Here is a 21,654-nt window from a genome sequence, read left to right as displayed (position 1 = left end):
TTAGGTCTTATTTAGGGGGAAATGCGGTATTAAATGCCTCCATCTGGCTGACAATCTTAACTGGGGCTTATTTTGGGGGTAGGGCTTATATTACGAGCATCCTGAAAAACCATGCTAGGACTTATTTTGCAGTTGGGTCTTATTTTCGGGGAAACAGGGTAGTTGTTAAGTCGAGAACTATGTGTACGTCACAAGAGATTTAAAATAGAGGAAAGCAACAATAGTGCAGCTATATTCCGTCATTTATCAGTCAGGAATAAAGCAGATACCTGGGACGGATGATTTTTGGTTATCACAGAAAGAGAAACAAAGGTAGCTATTGCCATTGTAATTATTCTGCTTTTGCTGAATTTATGCTTCTGGTGCCAGGATAACTTGGCCAATTTTGTAATTAATTTCAGCTAAGTTTGTAATTAATTTGCATCTCGACTTGGGGATTCAAAAAATAATCCATTTATATTCAGTCCAAGGCTGCAAATGTCTACATTTGCTCACTCAGTCCTACATTTCGGTTTGTCAATATTTACTTAGCAAGAGTTTGAACCGGTATTTGCCATAAAGTTAAAACTGCTGTGACTCTGAGGCATACACCAGGCACACCCTCCACGGGTTTTTTTTTAAAGCTTATTTTTTCTTCATCATCCTGAAGCAAAAAAATGCTAGTTTGGCAGCTTCTTGGACTGATCTGTTTCCCCCACCGCCTCACACTGTGGGAAACAATTCATTTGCACAATTATTTGGAATTGCAAAGTAGAAGAAAATGGCTTCACACCACAGTAATAGGGATGGGAAAAAATAAGGGTGCTATTTCAGCAAAAACCATGTATCTAATGCAGGGGTCTCCAACCTGGCTGCTTTAAGACTTGTGGACTTCAACTCCCAGAATTCCTCAGCCAGCCACCTCTCTTAGAGAGAGATTCCTGTCCCAACATATAGTTTCAATGCTGGTTTTGTTTTTCTAGACAAGGCTAAGGAGACAGTAGAGTAGAGTAGAGAATTCTATACTACTTTAGTCTATAGAGTAGACAGAATAGAATAGAATAGAATAGAATAGAATAGAATAGAATAGAATAGAATAGAATAGAATAGAGCAGAGCAGAGTAAACTAAATAGAATAGAGTAGAGTGAGTAGACTAAATAGAATAGAGTAGACTAGACTAGACTAAATAGAATAGAACAGAATAGAATAAAATAGAATAGAATAGAATAGAATAGAATAGAGCAGAGCAGAGCAGAGTAAACTAAATAGAATAGAGTAGAGTGAGTAGACTAAATAGAATAGAGTAGACTAGACTAGACTAAATAGAACAGAATAGAATAGAATAGAATAGAATAGAATAGAATAGAATAGAATAGAATAGAGCAGAGTAAACTAAATAGAATAGAGTAGAGTGAGTAGACTAAATAGAATAGAGTAGAGTAAATAGAACAGAACAGAACAGAACAGAACAGAATAGAATAGAGTAGAGTAGAGTAGACTAAATAGAATAGAATAGAGTAGAGTAGAGTAAAGTAGAGTAGAGTAGAGTAGAGTAGAGTTGACTAAATAGAATAGAAGGGAAGGGAAGGGAAGGGAAGGGAAGGGAAGGGAAGAGAAGAGAAGAGAAGAGAAGAGAAGAGAAGAGAAGAGAAGAGAAGAGAAGAGAAGAGAAGAGAGAAGAGAAGAGAAGAGAAGCTGGAAGGGATTTTGGAGGTCTTCTAGTCCAGCCCCCTGCTCAAGCAGATACATTAGATTAAGGGTGTCTCCAAACTTGGGAACTTTAAGACTTGATGCGTTTAGCCTAAAGAAATAAATCTGAAAAAAATAATTTGACTTACCCAAGTAGAAATCATGATTGTCTGTTTTCACAAAGGTGCTGTAAAAAAACAACAAATCAGGTTATTAAACAAGGATGAATTCAACTGTGTCCCATACAGGGAACAAAAGGACACTACCTCCCCCCCCTCCCCCCCCCGCTATCAAATGGCTGTTGATCCTCTGATCGAACACGTTTTTTAAAAGAAAAAAGCTGCTTGCTATCGCCCAGGATCATTGAGACCACTGAAAACCTGTTCCTATTATTATTATTATTATTATTATTATTATTATTATTATTATTATTATTATTATTATTATTATTATTATTATTATTATTATTCCAAAAAATCACTTGGAACCTCCCTTGACATGACATCAGCTAATGACATGAGATTGATTCTGTAATGAAATGTTTACTATTGTAAAAAAAAGGGGGGGAAATGGTTTTTTCCCCCCAGAAAATAATGGAATGGGCAAAAGTGGACAGATTAACGCTTATCATTAAGGACAGAGAAGATACTGAATATTTTCTGACGTGGGAGGCATTTTATCAACGGCTAGAGAATAGAAACAGAAGTTAGGAAGGAGGAGATATAAGAATAGAAAATGATACTATGGAGCAGGGGTCTCCAACCTTGGCAACTTTAAGACTTGTGGACTTCAACTCCCAGAGTTCCTCAGCCAGCAAAGCTGGCTGAGGAACTCTGGGAGTTGAAGTCCACAAGTCTTAAAGTTGCCAAGATTGGAGACCCCTGCTATGGAGAGAAGTTTATGACGACGTTATGTACTATTGTAAATTATATTGATAAATAGCTATATTAGTAATGTCATTGTTACGAATACAACAACAAATACGTGTACTATGAATTTTTAAAGAATTGTACCCAGTTTGCTCACTGTTCAATGGAGATGAAAAGTATTACAAATCAAATAAATAAAACATGGAAAAAAAGGGAAGTTTTATGTGGCTGTTCTCTGTTGCCTCTAAGTCTAGCAATCCTTTCTTCCCCAAATTTGTTGTTTTATTGCTTCCTCTCTGACATTCAGCTGCAAAACGTATCCAAGGTTAAAGAATGGCATTTTTTATTTGCTTTTGGATCAGCAGATACTGGAAAACAACTGGGGCAGCCTCTGAAAATACTTATTGGGATTGTTTTTCTCTGCAAATCCTCCTTTTGCCGGTCCTGTTACACACAGCAAACTCCATTCATAAGTTTACTCCTTGAACAGTGCGAGTCTGTTCTACTCTTCATGCCGTTGAGCTTGTCGATCAAAAGGTCGGCAGCTCAGCAGTTCGAATCCCTAGTGATGCCGTGTAATGGGGTGAGCTCCCGTTACTTGTCCCTGATTCTGCCAACCTAGCAGTTTCGAAAGCACCTAAAAATGCAAGTGGAAAAAATAGGGACCACCTTTGGTGGGAAGGTAACAGCGTTCCGTGCGCCTTTGGCGTTGAGTCATGCCGGCCACATGACCATGGAGACGTCTTCGGACAGCGCTGGCTCTTCGGCTTTGAAACGGAGATGAGCACTGTCCCCTAGAGTCGGGAACAACTAGCATGTATGTGCGAGGGGAACCTTGACCTCGACCTTTTAAGCCTTGGGAATGGAGTTTCCCAGCTCCCACTAAAATGAAATTTCTTACTCAGAAGAAACTACGCTTTGGGGAGTTGTCTGAACTCACCCAGGAAAGCAGGAAGGGAATTTTGACTTGAAAAAAGGTTGTCCGGTTGGAACAAGCAGACAAAAGGGTCCAGCTCAGAGTTGGTCTCCATCTTCCTAATTTGTTGGCTTTTAATCACCAGGGATGCAAATGGGAGTAAAACAATTTCACTGAATGGTGATTCTGCCTGCTGTGGGTCATGTATAGAAAAAATAAGGAAGACCGGCAAGCAGAATTCTTTTTCCTTAGCCCTTCTTTTCCTCCGAGATGGAAGTTAGAGACACTTTACTATCTTCATGGATTTCTTAAGAAACCTTTTTCTCAGGGTTTGTATTTGAAAAGGGGAAAATCTGGTTTAAGGAGTATATGCAATGGAGGCAGTAAAGAGCTTGACTTAGGACTTACTCCTTGGTTGACTTGAACATCCTTCAACTGTTTTTTTCTGTTCCCAAATTCAACGGTGCACAAATGGGGGAACCCATAAAAGCCTCTGTTGACTCAGATTAGCACTACCTACTGGGAAATGGGGGAGGGAAGTTGTGGATTCTAACATTTGTTTGTTTGTTTATATCCTGCCTTTATTTTTATAAATAACTCAAGGGGGAGAATATACCCAGTACTGGTTACTCCTCCTATTTCCGCCCCCCCCCAACACCGTGATGTGGCTTTGATTCAGAGAGGAACTGGCCCTTAGGCTTTCATGCCTAAGGCAAGACTAGAACTCCCAATCACCCGGTGATTGGTCCAGAGTCACCCACTTGGCTTTCACGCCTAAGGCGGGACTAGAATTCCCAGTCACCCTATGATTGGCCCAGTCACGCACTTGGCTTTCATGCCTAAGGCAGGACTAGAACTCCCAGTCACCCTATGTTTGGCCCAGTCACCCATTTGGCTTTCATGTCTAAGGCAAGACTAGAATTCCCAGTCTCCTGATGATTGGCCTGGAGTCACCCACTTGGCTTTCATGCCTAAGGCAGGACTAGAACTCCCAGTCACCCTATGTTTGGCCCAATCACCCATTTGGCTTTCATGTCTAAGGCAAGACTAGAATTCCCAGTCGCCCACTGATTGGCCAGAGTCACTCACTTGACTTTCATGCCTAAGGCGGGCCTAAAACTCACCATCTCTTTGTTTCTAGTCTGGTACCTTAACCACTAGACGAAACTGCCCCTAAATGCTGTAGAACAGGGGTAGTCAACCTTTTTATACCTACCACCCACTTTTGTATCTCTGTTAGTAGTAAAATTTTCTAACCGCCCACCAGTTCCACAGTAATGCACCGTGTATCGTCATCTGCGCATGCCTCTCGCGCATCGTGAATTGGGTTGGGGGGGCGCCGGCTACCAGCTCTGCTTGTCTGTTACAGCTGGGTGGTGATGGGGGGAGATGTGTGAGCTATTCTGGGACGAGGCTCTTTTGTTTGCAGTCGCACTATAGCACCATATAACTTGAAGTAAACTTATGCGCGGGCGATACAAATAGTATATTTTCAGAAATATCAATTGTCACGGGGAATTTTATGAAAACCTAATGAAAATGTTTTTAAATAATCCTATGAATTTTTTTTAAAAAGTCAATTAAATTTAAAAAAAAAGGAAAGTGCTTCAGTATCGGACAAAACCCCTACCGCCCACCATGAAAGCTGGAATGCCCACTAGTGGGAGGTAGGGACCAGGTTAACTACCACTGCTGTTGAACTATATTTCCCATCTTACTGCACGAGAAAAGATAGTTCGATATCTGGAGACCAGAAATTCCTCAGCCTTGTTCTGCAGAGGGCCACGTCTCATTGGTCTCATCCAGGCGGCCAGCACCCCTGTCACCCTACCATGGCATTTTACTGTTTAAAATAAGAGTTGTTATTATGATTTCAAAAGCTCGTTTCAGAAGTTGGCTGGAGTAAAATATTGCTGCACCAGCTGAGACTTAAAGAGGACCGTGAATAGCTGCATCAGGTGAGTCTCGCCTGATGAGACGTGGAGAGGGGACCTCCCAGATTAAGAAATTGAAAAGTAAATAGATTCAGAAGAAAGCAAAAACAAACCACATTCATAGTTTGCCAAAGAAAACGTAATGTGCCAACCAAGTCCGACTCGCATAAAGAAAACTTTGGTTAGTAATTCGATCATGGGAAAAAATGAACAGGCAAGGAAAGCGACCAGGTTGTGAGAGCAACAGATCGATTCTGATGTTGTTTGTTTGTTTCTGTTTTAAAGAAACATTTTAACCGAAACATAAATTGCTTGATGGGAAGAGAACGGCGGGGGGGGGGGGAGGGGCAGGGGTGTGTGTTGTTGGAGTCATTTTGCTCACACACACACACACACACACACAACACACACACACACACACGTGCTAAACATGGGGAGCCTACCTGCTATTCTCTAAAGCAGGGGTCTCCAACCTTGGCAACTTTAAGCCTGGAGGACTTCAACTCCCAGAATTCCCCAGCCAGCTTTGTTGGCTGGGGTATTCTGGGAGTTGAAGTCCTGCAGGCTTAAAGTTGCCAAGGTTGGAGACCCCTGCTCTAAAGAATCTAATTGCACATCCCTCTCAAGGACTACAGACACAAACATTCTAGCTAAATGGGATGAGAGCCAGTCAGTGCTTGAAAAGGTCACCACCAGGAAATCACATCCCTGAAGGAACAGTACCAAATCATTAGTAGACTGTTGCAGAAAGAAAAAAACCAAACTTCTCATAGACTTTGCAGATAGATTGAGTCAAAATCTGAAAAAGAGAGAGGGAGAGAGTAAGAAAGAGAGGGAGGGAGGGAGAGAGAGAAAGAGAGAGACCCATGCATGTAGCTGGCAGATATCCAGGGCCAGTTGGAGACAGGCAGTGACTCTATTTAATTGAGAGAGAGAAGGAAGGAAGGAAGGAAGGAAGGAAGGAAGGAAGGAAGGAAGGAAGGAAGGAAGGAAGGAAGGAAAAACAGCAAGGGAGTGAGACTCATGCACTCAGCTGGCAGCTGTCCAGGGCCAGTTGGAGACAGGCAGTGACTCTATTTAATTGAGAGAGAGAAGGAAGGAAGGAAGGAAGGAAGGAAGGAAGGAAGGAAGGAAGGAAGGAAGGAAGGAAGGAAGGAAGGAAGGAAGGAAGGGAGTGAGACATTCACTCAGCTGGCAGCTGTCCAGGGCCAGTTGGAGACAGGCAGTGACTTTATTTAATTGAGAGAGAGAGAAGAAGGGAAGGAAGGAAGGAAAGAGAGAGAGAGTGCGACAGACAAACAGACAGACAGACAGAGAGGGAGGGAAACCCATGGATTTAGCTGGCAGATGTCCGGGGCCAGCTGGGGTGACTCTATTTAATTGAGAGACAGAGAGAGAGAAAATGAAGGAAGGAAAGAGAGAGGAGAAGAAAGAAGGGTGAAATAAAAGAGAAAAAAAGAAAAGAAAGAATTTCGGTTTCTTTTCTTCCTCTTTGTCGGGGGTGGGGGGGGGAGAGATGTCCAGGAAAGGAACAGGGCAGCGCGCAACAGCGAAACGCGCAATCGGGGCAGGGCGCGCGTTCCGCTGTTGCGCTGCGAAAGAAAAATGGAGCGAGGCGCGCCGTCCTTCACCTTGGACAGATTCCCCCTCCCCGGGTGGGGGGACCCCATCTAGCTCCCACCTCGGCTCTACCAAGAGATGGGGAAGGCGAAGTGGAAGCTGCAGGTGGAGAGGCCACCGGAGACGGGAGTCCTCCTGATCGCAGGCTGGGCGCGGTTGGGATGCAAAGGGCAAGGTAAATTGGGTCCGGAGTGGGAAAATTAGGGAAGCTTGCAAGAGCGGATGGACAGAATAAGCGACCCCCGCGTCCGGCTCCCCGGGCTTTGCAGGCGTCCTACCCCATCCAGGTCTCGGGGTGCAGGGAAAAAACCGAGGGGAGAGACTTACCCGAAGCAACAGTCCCGAACGGTGAACTTGCGAAGGCGAATAGTAGCTACGGCTGGCGCGGCGCTTGGAAAAGTAGTGCTGCCGCGTTCCCGCCCTTGCGCTGGCTCCACCTGCCCGGAGGTGCGGAGGAGGAGGAAGAGGAGGAGGAAACCGGAGCTTGGACACCCTTGATCAGCAGCAGGACTGCTCTTCTTCCGATAGGGGGCGCCTTTATGGCTTTTCTTTCCTTGTCCAGCATTGGCCCCACTAATAAGACTCAAGCACCCCAGTCTGGTGGCCAGAGACGTTTTGAAGGACCACCAAGCAGGTTGCATCCTCTTTAGAAGCAAAGCTGGGATTTTTTAAAAGCATAACAAGTTGGAGGGGACCTTGGAGGTCTTCTAATCCAGGGGTCTCCCAACCTTGGCAACTTTACGACTTGTGGACTTCAAGTCCCAGAATTCCTCAGCCAGCCATAATTAAGGATTACCTGTACCAAGGACTACCTGTATAAATTGGATTGGGGCGGGGGGAGGGGGGAACCCACAACGATGTAAATCCGTGTTTTTCAACCATCAATGCTTTAAGACAGGGGTCTCCAACCTTGGTCCCTTTAAGACTTGTGGACTTCAACTCCCAGAGTCCCTCAGCCAGCAAAGCTGGGAGTTGAAGTCCACAAGTCTTAAGGGACCAAGGTTGGAGACCCCTGCTTTAAGAGATGTGAATGTTAACTCCCAGAATTCTCCAGCCAGACATGGGGAATTCTGGGAGTTGAAGTCCACAGGTTGTAAAGTTGCCATGGTTGGAGACCTCTGTAATCTAGTCCAAGCCTCTGGTCAAGCAGGAAATCCTATACCATTTCGGACAAATGGCCGTCCAATCTCTTCTTTAAAAACCTTCAGTGTTGGATCAGCCACAACTTCTGGAGGCCAAGTCAGCTGCTCGGGGGGGTCTTTGTGAGAAAGGGGAAGACATGGTGATTTGAAAGAGCTTGGAAAGTAGGTAGGGCTGCGGTTGTTAACGTTTGGATGGGAGACCACAAGGAAGTCCACGAATTGGAGGCTAAGCGGTACACTACGAATTGTGGGATTTATATGCATCAATTCTGTAAATTTCTTTCAAACGTCTTGAGATCATAATTCTTCCCTGAAAAATGCTTTGAGCTCTGTAAAACTCAAGAGTCTGGGAAAATATCCAAACAATTTTGGGCCTTGTGGGGGGTTTTTTTGTGTGTGTTTTTTTTAATTTTAAAAAATAAAGTTGCATTTGAGCAACTGAAAACCACTGTTGGGCGTTTGACATGTTAACTGTTGCTGCTTCACAAGAGTTACACCGGGACAGTGTCAATGCAAATAGATGCAGAGATCCTTTTCCTGTGGGGCTTTGAGCAAGCAACTGTCTGAGAGGGCGTTAAATAGTCAGGAAATCATGTAATTTACACCAGTAGTGGAATACAATTGTTTTTTACCACCGGTTCTGTGGGCGTGGCTTGGTGGGCGTGGTGTGGCTTGGTAGGCGTGACAGGGGAAGGATACTGCAAAATCCCCATTCCGACCCCACTCCTAAAATTTTAACTAGAGGTTCTTCCGAAGCCCTGCGAACCCCCAGCAGCCCACCTCTGTATATAACCCTTTTTACATGTTGTATATTAAGTGTGTTAAGTATAAACTTAACATGATTGTCTTTCTCACATGTATTCCTAAAAGGCATGGGACAGTCTCGACCAACTTTAGATTCCCTTCTCTTATCATAGTCAATGAGCAGGTGAGCTCCTATCACACATTCCCCTCTCCATCTAGATAAACCCCATTTAAGATAACTAAGGCACGGATTGGGATTGTGTAGAAAGGTGCTTTTTCAAAAGGCAATTGGAGGTCATTTTTTCCTTGAAGACTGTTGTGACCTAGGCCCAAATAGTTATTACCAAACGCAATCAGTCCTAAACAAACCTATTTTATTAGAACAGCTGAGAATTACTTCATTCTCAGCTTAGTCCAAATTAATCCCAAAACAAAGTCTTTCAGAAAAAGTCCTTCGGCCTTATCACAAACCTTTGTCCTCTTTGGCACCCTGCCAAAGGCTTTTCTTGGCAAAGCCCCACGAAGTTCAGAAACAAGAGATGCTGACTAGAAACAAATATAGCAACGTTGCTTTCCTACAAAGAGCCCAAGAGCTGTTGCTGCTCTTTATGCCTTATGGGAGGGGCCAATCATCTTCTGGTCTTACTCCCGAGGCGTCCTTTTTGCTTTAGCTGCTCTTGCCTTCTGGCAGCTCTTTGCATATGTGCACTAGGAACAGGCTCCTCCTGTTCCTCTGTCTCTCTGCTATCCGCCTCTGGAGGCTCCGGAGTCTGCGCATCGCTCCCAGATGGCCCTGGCCCCATTTCTGCCTCTGATGTAGAATCCTCATCCAGGCCTTCCCCTGACTCCAGGACTGACCCATTGTCCTTCCCAGCCTCCTCACTGTCCAACTCCGCTGCCAGCTCCGCAAGCTGTTGGTGGACCACAACAAAGACGTTTCATTTCTCATCCAAGAAGTGAAGAAGCTTCTTGGATGAGAAGAGAAACATCTTCAAGGAAAAAATGACCTCCAGTTGCCATTTGAAAAAGCACCTTTGGGACAACCATGACCTGGATGACCGAGTATCTCCATAGATACGTAAGGAGGGAAATTATCAAAAGATCACACAACGCAGTTAGGCAACTGCAACCTTTCGTACAATGGGGACATCATGCCACTAAACCTTAGTCTGGTCAGGATGGTATGAAGCCAACTCAAGGGTCTTCTTAATGTCCCCTGCCCTATTAGCAAAACCAATTCTGGATGCAACCTACCATTCCCACCGTCCCCATTAATAGCATTCAAGATTGTTAATGTCTTCTTCTACACTATGTTAAAGCATTTCATTGAGGGCCACATCAGGATTGTTTGACCTCGGGGGCTGGGGGCGTGGCCAGCTCGACGTCACTCATCAAGCCTGTTTTTGGCCACAATGGCTTCCTGCAGCCCTCTGCCAGCGAAAACAGAGCTCGGGGAGGCTGCGCGCCGCCCACCCAGGTTCCATTTTCGCTGGCAGAGGATTGCAGGAGGCTGTTGCGGCCAAAAATGAAGCCCGGATGGACCGCGTGTGGCATCCCTGAGCTCCATTTTTGTTGGCAGAGGGCTGCAGAAGTTGGCGTCGTGGCTGAAAACGGAGCCCAGGTGAGCGCATGGCCCTCCCAAGCACCGTTTTTGCTGACAGAGGCACCGTGGGCCGGTTCTTCGCTGTTTCCAGGACGGGCCCGCGGGCCAGATCTAAGCACCCCGCGGGCCGGATCCGACCCCCTGGGCCTTGAATCTGACACCCCTGTGTTAAAGGATACCAGGGTTCCACCTTTAGAACTGCTTTTGGAAAAGGAAAAAAAAAGAAAGAAACCCTGCAGGCCGAAGACAGCTTTTATTAAAAAGTAACCAAAGGTGGTTTATTAGCAAAGACAACAACAGAAAGGCATCATGGGAATAACAAGTAGACTGATGCTCTGAAATACAGAACATTATTGAGGTTCGAGGAAACAAGGTGGACAGCACCAGATGGAAGTCACTTTGGGGCACCAGAAGAGCTTTCTGGAAGGACAGTGTGCCATGAGAAACAAGAGGACAATTAAAGTCTATCCAGATAAGGCAGATTTCCATGTCTGCCATGTCAGCGGTAACATTTATAATAAATGCCCTCAGGCAGCATAGGAGACAGCGGAGGTGATCCCGTGTCTCGCTGTTACAACACTGTCATATATATATATATATATTTTACAAATACCAACCTATGTGACACTAACGTTGTACCTTTCAGGTCGGCTCCTCAAAATTTCCCAATCTCATTCATGGAGCACGTTGGCCATTTGGGGGGGATAATATTTTGGCACAAATAATTGTCCAGAATGACCACAATGCCTGTGTAGTAAACATTGTATTTTCGTCCTGCAACATTACCACTGTCGTCTCCTGACCTTGGGAAACTCCTGCGGAGAGGACTGTGACTTGTTCAAGATCCTCCATGAGCTTCGTGGAGAAAGCAAGGTCTCCAGCGGTTGTTTTCACATTTGGTTGCTACCCAGCCTTCCGCGCATGTGCTTTGCTCATGTGCGCGTCTTCCGTGCATGCGCCCAGCCTCAAAACCGTGCCTAAATAGGAGGGCATAGAGTTGGGGCGGGTGGGCGATCTCCGCTACCGGTTTGTCCGAACCGACTGAATACCACCTCTGAAGGTCTCCAAAGCTGATCCCACCAGCGTTTGGATTTGTCAGAACCAAATCTAGGCATTTAATGTGGGCACAAGAACTTTTGATACGCACCGAGCTTTGGCACCCAAAGGGGTCATTCTCGTATATCACCACGGGGACGGCTGGATTCCCTGAGCTGAACGACAGCACTCTACGAATACAAACCAGTGTAAATATTCATATTCCGTAGGAAACTCTGGTTAGTGATTTATTATCCCAGATTTTTCTTTCCTACCGCAGAAAGCTTGCGGGGTGGGGTGTTTCTGTGAAGATTCATACCAGGTCAATTGTTTTCCAATTCATTTCCGTGGAGGTCCCACACCATGGCTAAGTTCCTACCTACATCTACATCCCTCTGTGTGTGCTATCTGACAAAAGTCTTTGAAAATGAAGATGCGGGCTTATTCAATTTCAGTTGGGCATAGACCGACAAAAACTTCTGAAGTGGGGGAATATTCTAAATAAACAGGGGTGGGCAACTAATTTTCCCAAGAGGCCACACGAGAAACTGGAACTGTTGTAGAAGATTGAACCCAATAGGACTGTGAAGGTGCATGGGCTTGCGCTCATATACGTTAAATTGGTGGGGAAAAAAGAAATAGCAGTTTCCTTCAAAATAAAAGCAATCCGCAAGGACCAGACAAGGACAAGAATAGCCATAGGACTGGATGTGGCTTGGGAACCATAAAATGCTCAGGTCTGTTCTACTAGTACAGGGGCCTGCAAACTTGGCTCTTTTAAGACTTGTGGACTTCAACTCCCAGAGTTCCTCAGCCAGCAAAGCTGGCTGAGGAACTCTGGGAGTTGAAGTCCACAAGTCTTAAAAGAGCCAAGTTTGCAGACCCCTGTATTAGTAGAAACTCCAGTTGTTGGATTTAACAGTGACTGTAGGGAAGAAATCCCTGCTTCTACTCAAATTACCAGCACCAGTTAGATAGTCCTCGACTTACAACAGTTCGTTTCAAAGTTACAACACCACTGAAAAAAGTGACTTAGCACACTTAACGACCGTTGCAGCATGGCCCATGGTCGCATGATCAAAATTCAGACACTTGGCCACTGGCTTGTATTTATGATGGTCGCAATGTCCCACTAGGGTCATGGGATCCCCTTTGGCCACCTTCTGAGAAGCCAAGTCAACAAGGAAGCCGGATTCGCATAACCACCGTATGGTTAACTTGACAACTGGAGTGGTTCACTTAACAACCGTGGTGAGGAAACTCGCAAAATGGGGCACGCAATTCGCTTAAAGAATGTCTCACTTAGCAGCAGAAAGGTTGGGCTCGATTGTGATCGTTAAGTCGAGGACTACTTGTAATAAGGTGAAGAAGGAGGAGGAGGAGGAGGTGAAGGAGGAGAGGGAAAAGAAGAGGAAGAGGAAGAGGAAGTGAAGGGTGAGAGGGAGAAGGAGAAGGAGACGAAGGAGGAGAAGAAGAAGGAGGAGGAGGAGGTGAAGGGGGAGAAGAGAAGGAGGAGGAGGAGGAAGAAGAGGAAGAGGAGATGGTGAAGGAGGAGGAGGAGGAGGAGGAGGAGAAGACGAAGAAGAAGACAAAGAAGAAGAAGAAGAAGAAGAAGAAGAAGAAGAAGAAGAAGAAGAAGAAGAAGAAGAAGAAGAAGAAGAGGAGGAGGAGGAGGAGGAGGAGGAGGAGGAGGAGGAGGAAGAAGAAGGTGGTCTTCTACCTTGAAGACAGCAGATAAAAGGAAATGAGGCAGCAGATAGTTATCAACTTGAGTTCTCTCCCTTTAGGAAATTTTCCTCTTATGACACAATGGCTTGTCATGTCATTGTAGGACCAGGAAGAATTTTAACATGATTCTCCTCCACTTGAGTGTCCTGCATTAATAAACATGTATGCAAGCCGCATGGGCCAGCTCAAGTGACACCATTAGCGTTATGAGACAGCAAGTCAAATGAACCTTAATCTTCTTTTGATGTACATGGTGAGTCGGTTGTTTTCCATCAGGTGATTGCAAAGTTCCTGCTGCCTTCTCCAATTTGGTACCTAATAAATTCAAATTCGCTGGGAAACAGAATGCAAGGTAAAAATCCAGCACTCGGAGAAGGCATTAAATTATAAGGAAAACCAGTTTATCGCATGTAATCAGGTTGTTTTTTGGCACTTGGAACCAGGTTTACAAGTATCTCCACATGCTTTCAAAATTAAAGTTCATTTTACCCTCAACTAGCTTTGGTAAGTAATTTGGAAAATGGGGCTTTTGGGAGTTAGGAGCTTGTGAATTATTCGGGCATTTGCATAATCAACGTGATGTACCAAAATCCAAGAGAGCATACAAAGTGTAAAATGATTGGACCAACTGCCTTAAATCAAGCATTTATGCTACGGAATTTGGCAACTTTAAAGACCCGTGGACTTCAATTCCCAGAATTCCTTAGTCAATTCCCCATGTTGGATGGGGAATTCTGGGAATTGAAGTCCACAGATCTTCAAGTTGCCAAGGTTGGACACACCTGGTCTATGAAGTCTACTGAATTATATTTCTATGCAGAACATGAGTTAGTTGCTGCTTTATGCCACACTGGATTTCTGAATTAAATTATGCTGACGGACAGAAAGATTCCTAGATAGCATTATAAAGTAAGTTTAGCAACAATTTTGGCACAGGTGATTTTTTTTTCTTATTTGCATTTATATCCCGCCCTTCTCCGAAGACTCAGGGCGGCTTACATTGTGTTAAGCAATAGTCTCATCCATTTGTATATTATATACAAAGTCAACTTTTATTGCCCCCAACAATCTGGGTCCTCATTTTACCTACCTTATAAAGGATGGAAGGCTGAGTCAACCTTGGGCCTGGTGGGACTTGAACCTGCAGTGATTGCAGGCAGCTGTGTTAATAACAGACTGTCTTAGCAGTCTGAGCCACCAGAGGCCCTAATTTTCAGTTCCAAAGTACTGCCTAGTTTCTAAAAGAATATTTTTTTTAAAAAAATCTGCCTTTAGGACCAAAAAAAAAGGGGTGGGTGGGAATCATTATAGCAGATATTTCAAAATAAGGTGGAACAACAATGGACCATGTGAGAAAAATAATGGCTCTCTTATTTCTTTCAGCCGTTTCACGCAATGCATCCAATACGTTTCATCGTCAAAGTTAGGTTGCCTCTTAACAGAGATTTAAGGTGTGCGCTTGAAAACTGATCTGCAAAAAGTTTCTTACAACCAAAACGTTTCTCATGATCGATTATTCCTGCTCAGAAAAGAATGAGCTGGCAGTTTGTCACCTGGAGATAAGAACATTATAAAAACTTCTTCAAGATACCTTGCTGAAAAAACGCCAGTGGCGTGGGGATACAGAATCACGTTCAGCTTTTCAGTTCGCCAAATAACTTCAGATTAACTCTTTGTCCAATTTGTAAGAAATATCCAAGAACACAAGGGCTCTGTTCCTTTGCAATTGTGACCCTATATCACCGTGATGGCGAACCTACGGCACGCGTGCCAGTGGGGACACGCGCTGTCGCCAGCTGCTCTTCCAGAATTCCATCGCGCACATGCGCACCAGACAGCAGCTCTCTTCCGGGTTCCCGCGAAGACCAGCTGTTCAGCGCGCATGCATGCGCTGGAACCTGGAAGAGAGCAGCTGGCTGGTGTGCATGGTGCTCCGGGGCGCGCGTTCCAGTTTCAGCACTCAGGGCAGGGGTCCCCATCCCTTAGGCCATGACCCACTACCGGGCTGCAACCAGTTCGAAACCGGGCAGTGGGAGAAATGGGCAAGTGTGTGCGTGAAGCTTCACTCGCGTCAAGGAGCTCCATGCAGCTGCGCGTGTCTATCCGCCACGCACACAAACACACCCTGCGCCAGGCTGCCAAACTAGAAAGGTTGGGGACTGCTGCTTTTAGGGTAACTTAGGAGATCTTAACGGATCTACATGGAAAAAGTTTGGGACACCCCAGCTGCTCTACGGCCAATTTGGTGTCCATGGAAAAGGTGACTTTCGTAGGAACCAGACCATCATGACAAGTGATGCATAAGCATCACTCAACATTCAGGGATAACTCTCACACTTTTTTGAGCTACCACTGCTATTAATCCAATAGTAAATCAAGCCAGTATCCAATAGTAATACATATCATAGTTGCACTACTGACGTTTCCTAGCAGGGAGGTTGGTGAAACCTCTGTAGGAACACAACCAAGCTTGGAGAACCTCAAGAACCGATATGGGTGTTATCTCAACAACTGCTTCTATGGAACTGTCGGTCCACCGAAATTACGTGAGTCTGATAGAGAGACCCTCTGTTGTCCTCAAGGCATCTGGGTTTCAAAGGGAAGCCATTGATTTCATCCTTCCGCCTAGAGAAACCGCTGTGACACTGTTCCCGCAGAAGTAAGTTAATACAAACGGCGGTCCAACCAAGGCATCATTGGAACTGCCAATCCTTCCTTTGTCAGCTGAGTTGGGGGAAATCCAGGAGCATCCTTGCTGTCCCGTACATAATTTCCGTATTGTGCTTCTTCTACCTCCGAAGTAGACACGAGCAAGGCATCTTTGTTTTTTGTCTTTTTTGTCTGTTTTTTTGTTTTTTATTCAACCAGTTCTGCAAAGAGAATTCAACGGGCCAAACAAGAGAAGAGGTCTGGGAACCCTAGCGAGATTGGAGCTGCAAAGAGTGGCATGGCCCTCTCCAAGGTGGCTTTTATACAAGATGAGTTTCGGGCCTTCTTCTCCTTGGGTGTTTTGGCTTTCCTTGAGGTAGCTCCTTGGTAGAGTGGAAACATGCAAAGATACCTTGCTTGATCACTGCTTAAGCCAGGACCGGGGTGGGGGTGGGGGGGGCTTCAACCTTGGCAACTTGGTGGACTTCAATTCCCAGAATTCCTCAGCCAACTGGCTGCGGAATTCTAGGAGTTGAAGCGGGGTGGGCTGCTGGGGGTCCTCAGGGGTCGGGGGGAACCTCTAGCTAAGATTCTGTGCAGTTCAGAGAATCCCCAAATCTCACTCCTGGCTGGCTCCGCCCACCCCACCCCTCCCCTCCCCTCCCAGGAGTTCCCATGCGGCCCATTTTGGATGCAGGTAAGTGCAGGGTGCGCATGGCGGCTCGGGGAGGGCGAAAAATTGGGTTACTGGAATTTCAGGAAGGCCAAACATGGGCCTATTTCAAGCCTCCAGAGGGTCTCCGGAGCCTGGGGAGGTCGTTTTCGCCTTTCCGGAGGCTCGAGGAAAGCCTCTGGAGCCTGGGAAGGGCAAAAGTACCCCCCCTGCCATAGTGCAGGAGGCTGACTAGGCCACGCCCATCATGGCCACGCCCACCCAGCAACCGGGCAGAGAACCCCTTGCCAAAATTTTTGAAGCCCGCCCCTGAGTTGAAAGTCCACAAATTTTAAAGCTGCCGCGTTTGGAGACCTCTGGCTTAAGCAAACAAAATGCTAAGATTTTGTTCTTCCCTTTTCCTCACATGACTACTATAAAAATACTAGAAGGGGGGAAGAATTTTTTAGAAAAAATTATAGAAGGTTTCTCCTCTTCCCCTCATTTTTTTAAACAATATATATATATATATATATATATATATATATATATATATGTATATATATATTTATATATATAAAGACATTTCTTCCCCCTTTCCCAAAGGCGCTGGCCATTAAACTTCGGTCCCGTCGTGTAAATTGTTATGAACTTTCACTTCCAGGTTCATCTGCTTGACCCTCGTTGTTCCCCTGACCTTGTAGGCGCCTTCGTTTTCACAGAGGAGGTTGAGGTTCTTCACCGTGCAGTATTGTCCGCTGACGTTCTTCTCCAGGCCCTCGGCATACCGCTTGGCCGCCTCGACTTTCGTGTTGAGAGGGTACTGCTCTGCGATTTCTTTGGCCGCTTTCTTCTTCTTCTTCTTCTTCTTCTTCCGGTGCTTCCGACACTTCCTGGTTACAAAGCAGATGGACAAGAGGACGAGGACGAGAAGCAGGACGGCCGCAAAGCCGCTGCCAATGGAAGCTCCGGTCTGAGAAAGAGACGCCACGGTGACGGCTTCCTGTTGCTCCAGGCTGAGAGACTTCATGTTAGTGCCGTTCTTCATTTGATCTCCCTCGTTGTCGTAGATCAAGGAGTCATCCAGAACAGGGACACCTTTGTGGTCCACAAGGTCTCGGCGGCCGCGCTTCGGATGATGTACCACAGAACGTGGCATCCGGGACCCCCCAATCATCTCGGGACCGATGACGTAGATCACTTGAAGATACCACTGGTGCCCGGCTTCCACCTGACCAAAAGGACAAGAACAAGCGTCGCATTCAGAAGATGTGATTTCAATATCTGTTTTAAGGTATGCAGGGAGTCTTTGACTTACAGTAGCGGCCAAAATTGTGGAAACCTTTTGGGAAAAGTATATTTTCTAAAACTAGCTAATAACACCACTTTTTCTGGCAGTAATACCATAAAACTGAGCTTAAATGGACTCCAGAGGATGGTAGAGGAACGGCCGAAGAGGTTGTAGAAAAAATGCTTTTAAAAGTAAAAAAAAATAATAGTTGGCCACGCCCACTCAGTCACATTACCCCACCAAGCCACGCCCACAGAATCAGTAGTAAAAATTTTACATTTCGTCACTGCTTTTTTCCTCTAATTTCTACCTCTTGTCTCTAACCATTCATAAAATCTATTCCATCTCCGGTAATATTCTGCGTCTTCTTTATCTTTTATTTTTAGACTGTCCAATTCAGCGCAATCTAAAATTTTTCGAATTACACCCTCATCTGGTGTGGGGTGCTCTCATTTTTTCCAGCATTTTGCCAATATAATCCTTGCCGCTGTCGATACGTGCAAAAAACTAAATCTCTGGAAGAGCTGAAGGAGCTTCTTGGATGAGAAGCGAAACGTCTTCAAAGAAAAACCAGAAAGTATAGTTGCCTCTTTAAAAACCCACCTTTGGGACAACCATTATTATACAACTATTTAACACCACAGACAATACTTCTATCATTCAAAACGACCTTGATCATCTATCCGCTTGGTCTAAAAATTGGCAGCTCCAAATTTCAACCAGCAAATGCTCAGTCTTACATATAGGAAAAAAGAACCCAAAAACTAAGTACATACTAGATGGACATTACCTTACAGACGACCCCCATCCCGTTAAAGACCTTGGAGTTTTCATGTCAAATGATCTAAGTGCCAAAGCCCACTGCAACTACATAGCAAAAAAAGCTCTAAGAGTTGTAAACCTAATTTTGCGTAGCTTCTTTTCCAAAAACACCACACTACTAACCAGAGCATATAAAACATTTGCTAGACCAATTCTAGAATACAGCTCGCCTGTTTGGAACCCTCACCACATCTCTGACATCAATACAATTGAACGTGTCCAGAAATATTTTACAAGAAGAGTTCTCCATTCCTCTGAAAACAATAAAATACCTTATCCCACCAGACTTGAAATCCTAGGCTTAGAAAACTTGGAACTCCATCGCCTTCGACAAGACCTAAGTTTAACTCACAGAATCATCTATTGTAATGTCCTTCCTGTTAAAGACTACTTCAGCTTTAATTGCAATAATACTAGAGCAACTAATAGATTTAAACTTAATGTCAACCGCTTTAATCTAGATTGCAGAAAATATGACTTCTGTAACAGAATCATCAGTGCTTGGAATACTTTACCTGACTCTGTGGTCTCTTCCCATAATCCTAAAATCTTCAACCAAAAACTTTCTACTATTGACCTCACCCCATTCCTAAGAGGACCATAAGGGGCGTGCATAAGCGCACAAACGTGCCTACCGTTCCTGTCCTATTGTTTTTCTTTTCTTCTTCCTATATATATGCTTATACCTCCTTATATTTACCCATATATGTGTTTATTTACTATATAATCTTTTTGTATGATACCTACATCTATTGTTGTGACAAAATAAAATAAATAAATAAAATAAAATAAAAACCATGACCTGGGTGACTGAGAATCTCCACAGACATCCAACTGTGAACTTATGCAGAGGGACACCAACATTTTCTCCAAGATAGAATGGACACCATTCTCCCTCAGCCAAGAAGCCACCTCATCAGCCTGTCTCGTTCAATAAAAGATGAAAGCTCAGGGCAACAGTTCAAATATTTCTCTTTCCCCCTTAGGTCAGCAATGAAGAAGACAGCATTCCACCTGCGTCAACAACCCCGAGAATTTCAATCAGGCTTTCCAATGCATGAATTAATTTGTATGCCACGTACCTTATACAGGGCGTCCACTTTCATGATGAAACCATCCACTCCGGGCAAGTTGCTGACCTGGTGGAAATCGGGCAACTCGGATGCAAAATAGGCATCGAAAGGGACGTCGTGAAAGTATTTGTCAGTCACTTCTGGTTGACTCCGGTCCTGCAGGTTAAAAGGATTGAGGACAAAGTGAGGATGATGACAAAGCTATCGGGATACCGATGCACTCGATAAACACTTTCAAAATAAATGTTGTCCAGAGAGATGTTAGAACTGGAACTCGCAGAATTCCCTTCGGTCCACTAGCCGGGAATTCTGAGATTTGCAATCCTAACACATCACCGCAGATGGGGACTGCAGCCAAGAAATTAAAAGACGCTTGATCCTGGGGAGGAAAGCTACGGCAAATCTAGACAGCGTACTAAAAAGCAAGGACATCACCCTGCCACCAAAAGTGCGTATAGTCAAGGCTCTGGTTTTCCCAGTTGCAATGTATGGTTGTGAAAGCTGGACCATAAGAAAGGCTGAACGCTGAAGAACTGAGGCCTTTGAACTCTGGTGCTGGAGAAGACTCCTGCAAAGCTGGCTGAGGGATTCTGGGAGTTGAAGTCCACATGTCTTAAAGCTGCCAAGGTTGGAGACCCCTGCTTTGGAGAATAGCTTGACTCCCTCTTCTTTGTGGCAGCCCCTGAGATATTGAAACACTGCTATTATGTCGCCCCCAGTCCTTCTTTTCGTTGAACTAGACATACCCAATTCCAGTAACTGTTCTTTATGTGTTTTAGCCTTCAGTCCCCCAATCATCTTTGTTGCTCTTCTCTGCACTCTTTGACTATGACTATCATTAAGTGTTGCACCTTAGAATTCTTGATGATCTTTTCTTTCATGTACACTGAGAGCCTATGCACCATGAAAAATTCCTTGTGTGTCCAATCACACTTGGCCAATTAAAAAAAAAAATTCTGGAGTCTCAACGTCTTTTTTTACATCGTGGTGACCAAAACAGGTAACTAGGTAACATCATCACTGCTTCCGGTACAAAGTGCACTAGGGCACTGATGATGTTACCTAGTTTGGTAATGAAATGTCTGCAAGAAAACCACCAGGCCCAGAGAGTACCAAGGACCCCACATACATTCATGTGCACCAGTCTCCCAAGTCAATAGTTTTAACTTCTAAGCTGCCTGGCTGGCTGGTGCTAGGAAAAGTACTGATCAAGAAGGTGGAAAAAAAGAGATATTTAATAAAATCCCCATCCATTAGAGCAGGTGTTTCCAATCTTGGCAACTTTAAGACTTGTGGACTTCAACTCCCAGAATTCCCCAGGCACCCATTGTCAATTCACAAAGCACCCCTGGCCTGTTCTCGAGTTGCCATAGGCAAGGGGGATGGGGAACCAACGAAGCAGCATGGCAGCCAAAAACAAAAGCACATTCCGGACTTTCAAGGCTGTCTCCCAGGGTTACCCACAGCAGCAGAGGGGAGTGATCTCTACAACCCGTGGAATTGCTCCGTTGGTGAATGTGACTGAATTCTGGGAGTTGAAGTCCACAAGTCTTAAGGTTGCCAAGATTGGAGACCCCTGCATTAGAGTAAACTACTATAGCTTTCTGGAAATTGCTGGTAAGTTTTAATTTTTAATCCAACAGAAGAAAAAACATAAAACACATAGGGAGTAAGTCATTCATAATTCATACATACCCATTAAAAAAATCATATGAAATCACGTGAAACGTTCTTACAGTATTCTCTACCCTAGATCTCAAATGACACTTGGTCAACTATTCAAAAGCTAAACAACAACACTGTTTTTCACGGAGAAATCCTGAGAAACATTTCAAAGCTATTTAGCTGCGGAAAGAAGTTTGCTCGCTTCCTTCCGGTGTCCATCCCAGTCGGGTTATATGGCGGTT

The 21,654-nt window shown here is 44.8% G+C and overlaps 2 protein-coding genes across 3 annotated transcripts in view; both read right to left on the bottom strand.

Annotated features, from left to right (window-relative positions):
- The window catches only part of ANXA3 (annexin A3), a 51,444-nt gene extending 34,168 nt beyond the window's left edge, over window positions 1-17,276 (bottom strand). Inside the window, exons 1-2 of one of the 2 annotated variants that reach the window (XM_058193079.1) lie at window positions 17,259-17,276; window positions 1,819-1,856 (exon numbers count right to left, since the gene is read on the bottom strand). In XM_058193079.1, coding sequence (XP_058049062.1) covers window positions 1,819-1,833 — 15 coding nt within the window. In that variant the 5' untranslated portion in view covers window positions 1,834-1,856; window positions 17,259-17,276. Of the gene's footprint in view, window positions 1-1,818; window positions 1,857-7,335; window positions 7,477-17,258 lie in introns of those variants that run through there. The other variant, XM_058193078.1, reaches the window with a different exon arrangement.
- FRAS1 (Fraser extracellular matrix complex subunit 1) overlaps window positions 17,090-21,654 on the bottom strand; it is a 548,508-nt gene continuing 543,943 nt past the window's right edge. Inside the window, exons 72-73 of the mRNA XM_058193082.1 lie at window positions 19,757-19,903; window positions 17,090-17,792 (exon numbers count right to left, since the gene is read on the bottom strand). Of these exons, the coding sequence (XP_058049065.1) occupies window positions 17,178-17,792; window positions 19,757-19,903 (762 nt within the window). The 3' untranslated portion in view covers window positions 17,090-17,177. The remainder of the gene's footprint in view (window positions 17,793-19,756; window positions 19,904-21,654) is intronic.

Source organism: Ahaetulla prasina, chromosome 8 (genome assembly GCF_028640845.1).
Source record: "Ahaetulla prasina isolate Xishuangbanna chromosome 8, ASM2864084v1, whole genome shotgun sequence".
NCBI lineage: Eukaryota > Metazoa > Chordata > Lepidosauria > Squamata > Colubridae > Ahaetulla > Ahaetulla prasina.
Note: the sequence above shows the minus strand (reverse complement) of the source record. Positions and strands in the feature narration are given on the sequence as shown.